Here is a 14,156-nt window from a genome sequence, read left to right as displayed (position 1 = left end):
CAGAACCGAATCCTAATTTGCATATGGGAAGGGGAAAACATTTTTTACTTCCTTGTTTTGTGACAAAAAGTCATGCAATTTCCCTCCCTGCCCCTAATTTGCATATGCAAATTAGGATTCAGAATCGGTCTGGCCGGGCAGAAGGATTCGGCCGAATCCCGCTGAAAAAGGCTGAATCCTGGCCGAATCCCGAACCGAATCCTGGATTCGGTGCATCCCTACTGTTCTATCATTTTTTTTGCTTATTTTTCGTCTGACACAAACCTGGCTTCAATTGAGCATGCTCAGTATTAGCATTCACCAAGAAGAGGACCTGGCACAAGATGATGCCCGCCAACCTGGTTGCACTACTCTGCTTTATAGAAGGCAAAGGACCTTATGAAAAACTTCCAAATCCTATTTTATTATTATTCAAACAAAATAAACTTCACTTACGCTATAAAAATGATTAATATGTTTTTTTTAGTCTTGGAATTCTCAATCACAGAAAGCAGATGAGTGCCATTATGTGGACACTGTTATTAAAGGAGAACCAAACCCTTTTTTATTAAAATCCCCTACCCTACATAGACCCCCCTCCCTGCTCCCCCCCAGCCTAGGTGTTACCCTGGGTAAATGCCCCAACTCTTTACTTACTCCACATTGCAGATTCAGGGCATTGGAGTTCACAGGCTACATCTTCTTCTTTTTGTGAAGAGAGGGGCCTATCAGCCAATGCACAGTTAGCACAATCTTCCGGTCCTGAAAAACTGTGCAAGTGCTGAAAGCTGAAATTGCACAAGCGCCGGAAGAAGACCCGAAGATTACAAAAGAGAAGAAGATGGCGCCCGTGAACTCTGATGCCTTGAATCTGCAACAAGGGGTAAGTAAAGAGTTAGGGGCATTTACCCAGGTTAACACCTAGGCTGGGGGGAGCAGGGATGGGTTCTATGTAGGGTAGGGGGTAGGGGACTTTAATAAAAAGGGTTTGGTTCTCCTTTAAGGCAAGGTCTGCATCATGCCAACATCTTGGGGCACATTTAATTTGCTCGAGTGAAGGAATAGAATAAAAAAAACTTCGAATTTCGAATGTTTTTTTTTTTGGCTACTTCGACCATCAAATTGGCTACTTCGACTACGACTTCAACTTCAAAGATTCGAACTAAAAATCGTTCGAATATTCGACCATTCGATAGTCGAAGTACTGTCTCTTTAAAAAAAACTTCGACCCCTTACTTTGCCACCTAAAACCTACCGAGGTGCAATGTTAGCCTATGGGGAAGGTCCCCATAGGCTTTCCTATGTTTTTTTTGGTCGTAGAAAAATTGTTCGATTGATGCATTAAAATCCTTTGAATTGTTCGATTCGAAGGACTTAATCGTTCTTTTTTCGTTCGTTAGATCGATCTAATTGCTGTAAATCCTTCGACTTCAATATTCAAAGTCGAAGGATTTACATTCGGCAGTTGAATATCGAGGGTTAATTAACCCTCGATATTCGACCATATGTAAATCTGCTCCCTTGTGTATGTGCCAGAATGGCTGATCTAATGCCCAGGCACTGGCTGCACAATTAGATGGTGACGAGGGAGTGGAAATGTGAGTGCAGTGACATCTAGGTATTGCAGAATGGAAGGTGAATGTAATTGCCTGCTCTAAGGCATATATATGATTGACAGATAAGACTTTTAAACGTTTATTACAGGTAAGGATGTTCAATTAAAAAAATAATAATTTGGATTGCATGTATAATTTTAAAAGGACTTTTATTATACAACTTTTTATGTCTGGGTGACAGGTCCCCATTAAGTGCAGTTCAGGAGAGAGCAAGGACTAGGAACAGGGTCCCAGTTATTACTAAAGTTATTTTATGCTTGATTTCCTTTTAGAATGTTTTCATTTTAGTATACTGTAAGGTTCACTGTGTTAATGTATATGTGCATGTTTCATCAGGGTAACCAAGGATGCAGAAACTCACCAACACAGCAATGGCTACCTTTCTATTCACTCTAGTAGAAGTGCATCCTGTAGTAAGTATGATAACTATTATTGTCCAGATCCCAATGCAAAAATGACATAGGGTGTGCTTACATTGCCCTTGCCCCAAGTAATTAATAAATAAATTACGTAACAGTGGACTCATTACAGAATCCAGAACCCAGAGCTCTCTGCAAATGAAATGGGAATGAAAGTATAGCCTCAGAATAGGTTTACTATAGCAGTATAGACTTTGATTGAGAGATTACAAGTACAGAGGTGAACAGCTGTACATTTAAGTTAATCAGGTGTATGGTGCATCCGGCAGTGATCATAGCCATTATTTATCCTTCATCTGCTTGGGGGACAATGGGGTATAGCTGGTATCACTTGGAGGCAGGACACAACAATAAAAATATAGAATTTGATTCCTCCCCCACTGGCTATACCCCTCCAGTAGGAGGAGCCCTAATCAGTTTTTTGTTGTGTCCTCATGAGGTAGGACGTGCTTCTGCATCACGAGCAGTTCACTGACGTGCTTCTGCCTGTAGCAGCCGCCTTTGGCCTCGGAGGGGCCCTCAGCTACTCAGATGCCGCCAGGTCTTAAAATGAGAGGTGCAAGGCGAGGGGTTCTGGACAAGCAGAGGGGCACAACTATAAAGCAAAGTCTTTGGGCAGAAGGTCATGGTACAAGGTGTTGAGACAGAATCGTAGACAGATCAGGCCGGGTCAGGCAGGCAGAGTACAAACGAAGTCAGGCAGGCAATGGTCAAACCAGGAAGTCAATCAGAAGGATTATGTAGAAGAGGTAGTTAGTTGGTCAGGATACAGAAGGTAGAATCCTCAAAAGCCAGGCAGGGTTCAAAATAGGAATCAGATCAGAATCAAATAGCTCAATGCTTAAACACCACCAGGAAAAAACTATAACAGGCAATGTCTGAAAGCCCAAATGGGTCTTTTATAGTGTTCAAATTTTGCGCCATTGAGTGTATTTACGCGCCTGCGTCATTACGCCAGCACGTATGCATCCATATAAACAAAGAGACGCAAAGAGACGCGGGCGTCCCCGCCGCACCACTGGACCACCAGGGTGAGTGCTTTTTATTACACTCCCCTGGCTGCTCAACCACACACACACACACACATATATATATATAAAATGTCTCTGTCTTAAATATATTGATAATGGGTTGAGTGCAGAGGAATCTTGTATTTGTCTATATATATATATATATTTATTTATTTAATTTTTTTCAAAGAAGACCAGCAACACTGTGCAAAAAGATGAAAATTGTATTTTATGTGAGCATATAAACAGCCAACGTGATGTTTCCGTCCACTTCGGGAACTTTCTCAGTGGACCGAAACGTCATGTTGGCTGTTTATATGCTCACATAAAATACAATTTTCATCTTTTTGCACAAAGTCCTGCTGTTGCTGGTCTTCTTTGAAAATATATGAAAATTTACTGTGCACCTTGGCACACAATGGAAGCAGTTTGCTACCCTTCAGTTTGATTCCAAACCCACTGACTCTACACAACCTGGGGTTCAGGACATCCCAACTAGCATCAGGGATCCCAAAGCTGGCCCATTCTCTGGACAAACTCCTGGCTCCCCTAGAAAATCTAAGAGTAAGCCTAATAAGTGAGAGCCCCATTCTCCTCAGAGGAGGACAGCAATGGTAGATCCAGAGATCAATCCCCGCCCCCTCCAGAAAACATTCTCTTGGAAGAAGAATTGTCCCTTAGTGACCAGGACGAGGAAGAAGTTCTACCTCATTCATCAGAGGCTTCATCAGAGGCTCCCTGATCCTTTCGGTCATAGACTTGCTCCATCTGCAAGAGACAGAGGCCTCGACGGCAGCTTCTAGCACCCTCTTCAAGACAAAGAGCAAAGTGTCACCAGTGTTTCGTTCTCACTCTCAGCTCGACCACATAATCCAACAAGAGTGGGATACACCTGAAAGACGATTCCAGGCAAACTGCAGATTCTTAAAACTCCATCCCTTTGAGGCAGAGACCACAGAAAAGTGGTCCTCCCCACCCTTAGTGGATGCACTGGTTTCCAATCTTGTCAAAAACACTGCTCTACCAGTTCTGGATGCTTTGTACTTCAAGGATGCCATGGACAAGAAATGAGAGGGCTTATTGCATTCCATTTTCGCAGCTTCAGGCACATCACTATGCTATCTTGCTGGGCATCACAGATAAAGGTAGCTAATGACTACATCTGCAAAGCATCTTTAGATGCCACCCAATGCCGGTAGCCGCCTGACGGTCATTATGACTTAAGTTCTGGTGGGCAGATTTTTCTTCCAAAAAATCCCTGACATCCATCCCCTTTCAAGGGAAAACTACTTTTTGGACCCGACCTAGATAAAATGATCAGCCAGGCCACAGGAGGTTAGTGCACCTTACTACCACAACCAAAAGTGCGACTATCCTTTCGCAGAGGGAAGTTTTTTCGTGGCTCACACAGCAAAAATACAAGAACTTTCACACCAGTTCTCTTCTGGTGAAGGCTGCTGGGGAGGAAATATCTTCCTGGCAGGGTCGAAAACCCTTTACCAAGACCACAGACAAACCCACATGAGCATGACTGTCTATCCTCGCCATTAGACCACATAACCATAGGAGGACGATTACAACACTTCACCGATGCCTGGCTCACGCTTACCCAAGACATATTGGTTCACAAAATTTTGACCATAGGGTACCATCTGGAGTTCTTGTCCAACCCACCTCACCACTTCTTTATGTCCAGGGTTCCTCAGGAACAAACCAAACACAAAGCCTTCCACGAGATGATCTCCAAACTGCTACAATCAGGAGTGATCATCCCAGTTCCATCCAGAGACCGCTTCAAGGGCTACTATTCAAACCTGTTCTTAGTTCCCAAAAAGGATCGTTCTCTTCACCCTGTTTTGGATCTTAAGGAGATGAACAAATTTATTTGTCCACGCAGGTTCAAAATGGAGTTCGGTCATAGCAGCAATGTCACCAGGCAAAATCCTGGTATCTTTCAATATAAAGGAGGTGTACCTACATGTGCCCGTTTTCCTTCCCCGTCAGAAATTCTTTCGGTTTGCCATACAAAACTGCCATTACCATTTCACTGCACTTCCATTCGGCCTGACATCTGCACCGCGGGTCTTCACAAAGATCATGGCGGCAGCTACAGAAGTGATCTGCAACACAGGAATATCGATCACCCTGTAACTGGACGACCTTCTAATCAAGGCACCCTCGGTACAGGAGACCAAGCAGGCACTTCACTTTACCATGTCCACGCTCCAGGATCTAGGTTGGTACATCAACCGGGACTAATTCTCTCTAACTCCCAGCCAATTCTCAAGCCAATTTTCCTGGGGATGCAATTCAACACTGTCATGCCAGGGCCACCTTGCACTGGCATTTTAAAAGTTAATACTTTAATTACTCAGTCTCAGGCTCACACAGAGACCCTTAATTTTATATCTCACCAGGGGGCTGTGGAAAGGTGACATCCATATCTGTCATCTGAGACGGTCTGGAGCCACACCATTTGGGCAAGGAAGCTGGGCCAGTCTGTTCTTTGATCGGCTGATCAAAGAACAGAGCTGTGGACCTAGAGCAGCAGGGGGGGATAGCTAGTAGAAATTATGGATTATAGGAAAGTATCCATATCTCCTGTGTCATAGGATTCACAACCTCATAACTTACATATTGGTTATGAGGAGGTCACATGCTTCCTAACAATACCAAACAGGGCTAGCCTATACCCACCTGTTAGGAGGGCTGGTTCCTGGGGTACTGGAAAGTGGGAACCTACTAGTGTTTGGTATTGTTCTTCTTGCCCACATATGGATCACAGCCTGCCCATGTTTTTATTATAGTATTGGGTACTGGCAAGTACCCATATTTTATTAAGGGATATTGGGGAATATTGCCTGAGAGTAGCAAACCCCCTGCAGGGGGTCGTAAATGACATGTTCCTGGGCACTCCTACCTCATGCATAAGGTAATGAGGGGAGTGTCCCAGCAGGAAATAAAAAGGTGACATTCCCAATATCACATTGTCATACAAGGAGGCTCCATTTTTTCAGTGGATTGTATGTCCAGCTTCCAACTCGTGCCTCAGAGGAAATACACTGACAACTTCAAAACTTGGTAAAGTAAGGGTTTTCTTTGTGTTTTTACTCCCTTTTATTTTATTTACTGTATTTGCAACTGTGTGTCATCTTTGTAATATCATTTTTATATATATACATATGCACTGTTTCTTTTAAATATTAAATATCATTTAATACGTTAGTCCTTGTGCTCTAAACAAACTCATTGCCCATATGAATGCTTGTGCCTACGTGTATGAACTCTTCGTATGTGTGGAAAGGGAAAGTTGCCTATTTGTATGTTGGATAACTAGTACGGCTAGCGGGAAAGTGTGTTTGAATGTAGATTAACCCTTTGGCTGCTGGAGTGCTTGTTAGACTTGTAGGATTTTACCCTGAGTAACTACCATAGGAGAGAGTGTTTGATGTATTGTGTAGTGTGAGTTATTACCTGTTATAGAGGGCAGGGGAATAGTCACATTAGGTTTCTATCGCCTGTTAATGATAGATGGTGTCAGCAAATGAACTTTGTGGGTGTTGGTGTGTTTTTGGGGTGTCTGATGTTAGTCTAACCTGTGTGTAAGGTGATTGAGAGACTGATTGTAACCCCTTGTAGCCAAACCCAAGAGTTAAGTGTGGTTGAGTGAGTCGGTTTTGTGACAATTGGTTGGCAGCGGTGGCATAATTTAATTTTTTATTAGAGCATTAGTGCTTGGATTAAGTGTTTAACCCTTGCACTAAAGGACTGTACATCCTTGCGAGGAATATACAGTCTTCAAGGACAAACGCAGTGCATAGTCTAGAAAAGACATACTTGCAAACAGTAGTGCCCTTCCCTTCTTTTTTCTTTCCTATCTTTTATTTGGCAATTGTCCTCTGAGATGGCATCCTACAAGAGGCAGAGCAAGGAACAGCTGTCCAGACTCTGTGAGGAGAGAGGGATTGCAGTAGCAAATCAGACCAAGGAATGGCTTATTGCATCCCTGGTTGAAAGTGACCAAGAGTCCAGCACTGGGCAGGTGGGCCAAACCATGGACATTGCTATTGGCCAGTACCACTCTGATGAGAGTGGCAGCAACAGTTCGCAGAGTGGTACAGGATCTTCTCTGCAACTGGTTTTGCAGCAGCTGGGCTCATCGGACCCTAACTTACGGCTACAACTTATACTGCAATACCAGCAGGCCGAGGCTGCAGCAGCAGAACGCCAGGCCTCAGCAGAGAGGGAGGCAGCTGAGCGCCAAGCCGAGAGGGAAGCAGCAGCAGCAGCAGCAGCAGCAGAGAGGGAGGCAGCTGAGCGCCAAGCCGAGAGGGAAGCAGCAGCAGCAGCAGCAGCAGAGAGGGAGGCAGCTGAGCGCCAAGCAGAACGACAATTCCAGCTGGAGATGGCACGGCTCCAAAAAGGTACTGCCCCACCTCACAGCAGTGACTCCCGGGAGGCCAATGTCTTCAAACCCCGTCTGGAGAATTTTCCCGTGATGGAGAAGGATGGGGATCTGGACACTTTTCTGAGGGGGTTTGAAAAAACCTGCAGGCAATTTCATTTACCCCGTGAGCAGTGGGCAAGTTTCCTGACCCCAGGGCTTAAGGGCAAAGCTCTGGAAGTTTTTGCGGACCTTCCACTAGAATATGATGGGGACTATGATGAAATAAAAAAAGCTTTAATTAGGCACTTTAACCTCACCCCAGAGGTACACCGCAAGAAATTCAGGAGTCTACAGCGTGGGGCGCACGACAGCTACACTGATGTGGTTGGGAGGCTGAGAATCACCTTCCATCAGTGGGTGCAGGGTCGCAGTGTCTCAACATTTACAGAATTGGAGGACCTGATGATACTGGACCAGTTCCTGTGTATCTGTCCAGTGGAAGTCCAGCAGTTTGTCCTTGACCGTGAGCCCAAAACTGCTGATCAGGCAGCACAAATTGCAGATGCATATACTGCAAACCGGATGCCAGTATCCAGGAAGCCTATTCCAAACCCAGGGTCCCATAGCTGGAAAGGAGGAAAGCCAGGAGGAAGCCCCTCCTTCCCTTCTTACAAACCGGGGGGATCTGCAGCTGCTCCTGCAAGTAGCCCAGGGGTAAGGCCGGGACAGGTGGATGCACGCCGCTGTTTTATATGTAATAAGGTGGGCCACCTTAGTCATGTCTGCCCTGACAAAAGGAAACCTACACCACCTGGAAAACCCCCTGGCCCATCTCCTTCTGTTTTGTTTGTTGCTGGGACAGAGGGGAGCCACAAGGACAATCTGCAGCCGGTTACCGTGGGCACTCAGGTAACTGTGGGACTCAGAGACACAGGAGCAGAGGTGACTTTAGTGCGCCCAGAGCTAGTAAACTGTGAGGATATTATTCCCGGGAAGACCATGGCTGTCACAGGATTTGGGGGAGTCTATCCTGCAGTGCCCATGGCACGGGTTTACCTGGATTGGGGAGCAGGGAGGGGGTTGCGGGAGGTAGGGGTGTCGGAAACCATCCCTACTAATGTGTTACTGGGTACTGACTTGGGCAGGTTGGTGTCACAGTATGTGCCCGCAGGGGACCCTCTGGAGCCAGCAGAGCCCTACGTGAATCCTGCTCATCTACAGGTATCTGATAATGATGTTGATTGTGATGGGGGCTGGGAGGGAAATCAGGATGTGTTTGCATGCAATTCTGTATTAGAGCCAGCTGAATCCCCATGCATAGACCTGGGGGGAGGGGAAGTGTATGTCCCATCTCTATCTCGGGGGGAGAACAATTTCACAGGGAGTGTAGGGGGATTCCCAGTAGCAAGCCACTGTGATGTGGGAGGGGGAACCTCCCTTGTGTTGCAGCAGTAACCTGGCAGCAGTCTGTAAGGGCAAGCCAGTATCAGACTGGGGGTACAGGGCTGGAGGGTCTGTCACTGAGTGGGGAGGAGGGCCCCTCTGAAGGAAGTCCCCTGCCTGTAGCGTTGCTGTGTCCTGACCCAGAGGACAGGGGGGTTCCAGCTTCTGGGGCCCTGCTCACACTCACACCAGATCCCAGGTTTGACGCAAGCGGTCGGGAATTTGAGGCAGCCCTCCTGACCGATGCCAGCCTCGAAAAGATGAGAGGCCTTGCAGCCCAACCCCCTGCTGAGACTGATAAAGAAAGAATATACTGGCATGAAAATAGGTTGTACAGGGAATCCATGCCTACAACTACACAAGAGAAGTGGGTAAGTGACAGGCAACTAGTGGTGCCTTTGCAATTTAGGGAACAGCTTCTAAGAATAGCTCATGAAATCCCCCTAGCTGGGCATTTAGGGGTACAGAAAACCAAGGCCCGTTTAGTACATAATTTCTATTGGCCTAACATGGGTACAGACATTGCCAATTACTGTAGTTCGTGCCACACTTGTCAGCGAGTGGGGAAAAATGGAGATATGGGAAGGGCCCCATTAGTTCCGTTACCAGTTATTGATGAACCCTTCCAAAGGGTAGCTGTGGATCTCATAGGGCCCTTAGCTATACCCAGCAGTTCAGGGAAACGGTTTATTCTCACTGTGGTAGACTATGCTACCCGGTACCCAGAAGCAGTAGCCCTATCCTCCATCCGGGCAGACAAGGTTGCTGATGCCCTCTTAAGCATATTTTCAAGAGTGGGGTTTCCCAAAGAAATGCTCACTGATCAGGGGACTCAATTCATGTCTAACCTGATGCAGTGCCTGTGTAAGAAAATACAGGTGAACCACCTAATTGCCAGCCCATACCACCCCCAGACTAACGGCCTGTGTGAACGTTTTAATGGCACCCTAAAGCATATGCTAAAGACTTTTGTAGAATCCCAAGGGAAGGACTGGGAGCGTTACCTCCCACACCTCCTATTTGCCTACAGAGAGGTACCACAGGCATCCACTGGCTTTTCCCCATTTGAACTGTTATATGGGCGGAGGGTACGTGGCCCCTTAGATCTGGTAAGGGAGGCATGGGAAGGCAAGCTAGATACTCCTGAGGTGTCAGTAGTTGAATATGTAATAAGATTCCGGGAAAAGATGGAGGCATTGACGGGATTGGCACATAACAATGTAACCCAGGCACAGGCCTACCAGAAACAATGGTATGATCGCCATGCCAGAGAAAGGGTTTATGAAGCAGGACAGAAGGTGTGGGTCCTGGTGCCAATGCGTCAGAATAAGCTACAGGCTGCCTGGGAAGGCCCATACACTATTCTAGAACGGGCTAATGATGTGAATTACGTAATTGCCCTAGATGAAGATGGGAAAAGAAAAAAGGTCTATCATGTAAACATGATCAAGGCCCATTATGAGCGGGAGGTCTCTGTAATGCCGGTTTGTGGTATGGCTGAGGAATCAGGTTCTGATCCTTTACTAGATTTAGTTGCGATGGCCCAGGGAACAGAGGGCATAGGAGGGTCACAGGTCAGCAGCATGCTCACCGTTAACCAAAGAACTCAGGTGATGGGGTTACTTAACTCTTATGTTAGTACGTTCTCCGGAAAGCCTGGCAGAACCTCACTAGCCATACACCATGTAGACACCGGGGATAATCGCCCTATCAGGCAGATGGCCTACCGGGTATCCCTGGAAGTAAAGGCGAACCTGCAGCGGGAAATAGAGGAGATGATAGGGCTTGGTGTAATTGTGCCATCCCACAGCCCATGGGCTTCCCCTGTAGTTCTAGTTCCAAAGAAGGATGGTACTACTAGGTTTTGTGTGGACTACAGGAAACTAAATTTAGTCACCACCTTTGACGCGTATCCTATGCCCAGGATAGATGAATTGTTGGATCAGTTGGCTGGCGCCCAGTACATTACAATAATGGACTTAAGTAGGGGATACTGGCAAATCCCAATGTCTCCAGAGGCACAGGAAAGGTCAGCATTTATAACTCCTTTTGGGTTGTATGAGTTCCAAACAATGCCCTTTGGCATGAAAAACGCCCCCGCCACGTTTCAAAGATTGGTAAATCAACTACTGGGTGGACTAGAAGGCTTTGCGGTGGCATACCTAGATGATATCGCCATCTTTAGCAACTCTTGGGAGGAGCATCTGGCTCACCTGTCCCAAGTGCTAGACAGGATCCAGGGGGCAGGCTTAACTATTAAGCCTGAGAAATGCCAAATAGGGATGACTGAAGTGCAGTACTTGGGACACAGAGTGGGGAGCGGTACACTTCGTCCTGAGCCAGGGAAAGTAGAGGCAATTACAAATTGGCCCACCCCTAAGACAAAGAAGCAAGTAATGTCCTTTCTGGGCACTGCGGGGTACTATAGGAAATTTGTCCCAAATTACAGCACCTTGGCCAAACCCCTAACAGACCTGACCAAAAAGAAGCTACCCCCGTCTAGTGGAATGGACAGCCGATTGTGACCAGGCTTTTAAGACTTTAAAGACTAGCCTGGCCAGTGCCCCTGTTCTACAAGCTCCTGACTTTACCCGCAGATTTGTGGTACAGACTGATGCTTCTAACTATGGCCTGGGAGCTGTCCTAAGCCAGGTTAACAGTAAAGGGGAAGAACATCCTGTTATATACCTGAGCAGGAAACTGTTACCCAGAGAAGTGGCCTATGCCACTGTAGAGAAGGAATGTTTAGCTGTAGTTTGGGCCTTGCAGAAATTACAACCCTATCTCTATGGGCGCAATTTCACGGTTATCACAGACCACAATCCACTAAGCTGGTTAAACAAAGTAGCTGGGGATAATGGGAAACTCCTCAGATGGAGTTTAATCCTTCAGCAATATGACTTCACTATACAGCACAAAAAGGGCAGTGAGCATGGGAATGCAGATGGTCTTTCCAGACAGGGAGACTGTGCTGAGCTAGTGGGCACAGGGGAAGGCCGATAGGCCATCCTCTGTACCCATTCCTGAGGGGGGAGGTGTCATGCCAGGGCCACCTTGCACTGGCATTTTAAAAGTTAATACTTTAATTACTCAGTCTCAGGCTCACACAGAGACCCTTAATTTTATATCTCACCAGGGGGCTGTGGAAAGGTGACATCCATATCTGTCATCTGAGACGGTCTGGAGCCACACCATTTGGGCAAGGAAGCTGGGCCAGTCTGTTCTTTGATCGGCTGATCAAAGAACAGAGCTGTGGACCTAGAGCAGCAGGGGGGGATAGCTAGTAGAAATTATGGATTATAGGAAAGTATCCATATCTCCTGTGTCATAGGATTCACAACCTCATAACTTACATATTGGTTATGAGGAGGTCACATGCTTCCTAACAATACCAAACAGGGCTAGCCTATACCCACCTGTTAGGAGGGCTGGTTCCTGGGGTACTGGAAAGTGGGAACCTATTAGTGTTTGGTATTGTTCTTCTTGCCCACATATGGATCACAGCCTGCCCATGTTTTTATTATAGTATTGGGTACTGGCAAGTACCCATATTTTATTAAGGGATATTGGGGAATATTGCCTGAGAGTAGCAAACCCCCTGCAGGGGGTCGTAAATGACATGTTCCTGGGCACTCCTACCTCATGCATAAGGTAATGAGGTGAGTGTCCCAGCAGGAAATAAAAAGGTGACATTCCCAATATCACATTGTCATACAAGGAGGCTCCATTTTTTCAGTGGATTGTATGTCCAGCTTCCAACTCGTGCCTCAGAGGAAATACACTGACAACTTCAAAACTTGGTAAAGTAAGGGTTTTCTTTGTGTTTTTACTCCCTTTTATTTTATTTACTGTATTTGCAACTGTGTGTCATCTTTGTAATATCATTTTTATATATATACATATGCACTGTTTCTTTTAAATATTAAATATCATTTAATACGTTAGTCCTTGTGCTCTAAACGAACTCATTGCCCATATGAATGCTTGTGCCTACGTGTATGAACTCTTCGTATGTGTGGAAAGGGAAAGTTGCCTATTTGTATGTTGGATAACTAGTACGGCTAGCGGGAAAGTGTGTTTGAATGTAGATTAACCCTTTGGCTGCTGGAGTGCTTGTTAGACTTGTAGGATCTTATCCTGAGTAACTACCATAGGAGAGAGTGTTTGATGTATTGTGTAGTGTGAGTTATTACCTGTTATAGAGGGCAGGGGAATAGTCACATTAGGTTTCTATCGCCTGTTAATGATAGATGGTGGCAGCAAATGAACTTTGTGGGTGTTGGTGTGTTTTTGGGGTGTCTGATGTTAGTCTAACCTGTGTGTAAGGTGATTGAGAGACTGATTGTAACCCCTTGTAGCCAAACCCAAGAGTTAAGTGTGGTTGAGTGAGTCGGTTTTGTGACAAACACCTTAACAGGTGTCTCTCCCGCACGAGAAGATACTCCACTTACAATCACTGATCAAGTCCCTACTGGAGAAGCCAGCACACAGCCAGATTCTGCATGAAGGTCCTGGGAGTCATGGTGTCCACAATAGAAGCAGTGCCCTTTTCTCAGTTTCACTTCAGAGAACTGCAGTGGAACATTCTATCAGTCTGGAAACGGAAATAGTTACTCCAGATGATCCGACTCTCCAACAAAACATGGGCATCCCACCTTTGGTGGCTGAACACCCTACCTATCTGCAGGCAGACCACTCGGGAACCCACGGAGGCGACTACTAATGGCGGACTCAAGCCTGTCTGCTTGGGGCGCAGTACTGGAAGGAGAGCCGGCACAGGGTTTATGGACCCTGGAGGTGAGCACTCTACAAATCAACCATCTAGAAATACGAGCAATCTGTCTGGGCCTCAGGCACTGGCAGAGGGAATTAGCAGGGCAAGCCGTAAAGGTACAATCCGACAATTTCACAGCAGTAGCCTACATAAAACATCAGGGCGGATCAAATAGCAGAGCAGCACTCAGCGAGGTCAAATCCATCTTTCAGTGGGCGGATGCCTACCAGATCCTATTGTCTGCAATCCATATCCCGGGACTACTAAACTTGGAAGCAGACTTCTGAGCAGACAGTCGTTAGACCCAGGAGAATGGTCGCTCAAGGAAGAAATCGTCAATGAGATAACATCAAGGTGGGGAATACCAGAGGTGGACCTCGTGGCCACACACCAAAACCGAAAGGTACCGAAATTCCTTCCTTGATACCGGGACCCTCTGGCACTAGGCGCAGACGCCCTAACATCAGACTGGAGCTTCCATCTACCTACGCCTTCCCATCGCTTCCCCCTCGTCCCAAGAACGATCAG

General features: G+C 46.4%; 2 protein-coding genes across 2 annotated transcripts in view; both read left to right on the top strand.

Moving 5' to 3' along the window:
• Positions 1 to 14,156, top strand: part of LOC108696337 (FERM and PDZ domain-containing protein 2) — an 86,763-nt gene that overhangs the window by 23,511 nt on the left and 49,096 nt on the right. Inside the window, exon 17 of the mRNA XM_041569122.1 lies at positions 1,932 to 2,008. Coding sequence (XP_041425056.1) covers positions 1,932 to 2,008 — 77 coding nt within the window. The remainder of the gene's footprint in view (positions 1 to 1,931; positions 2,009 to 14,156) is intronic.
• Positions 6,569 to 9,084, top strand: LOC121395522. Its single transcript, XM_041569123.1, has 2 exons — positions 6,569 to 7,333; positions 7,391 to 9,084. The coding sequence occupies exons 1-2, from the start codon at positions 6,929 to 6,931 to the stop codon at positions 8,864 to 8,866; spliced, it is 1,881 nt and encodes a 626-aa protein (XP_041425057.1). The 5' UTR covers positions 6,569 to 6,928; the 3' UTR covers positions 8,867 to 9,084.

Source organism: Xenopus laevis, chromosome 7L (genome assembly GCF_017654675.1).
Source record: "Xenopus laevis strain J_2021 chromosome 7L, Xenopus_laevis_v10.1, whole genome shotgun sequence".
Classification (NCBI taxonomy): Eukaryota; Metazoa; Chordata; class Amphibia; order Anura; family Pipidae; genus Xenopus; species Xenopus laevis.
This window is presented reverse-complemented; position numbering and strand designations above follow the sequence as displayed.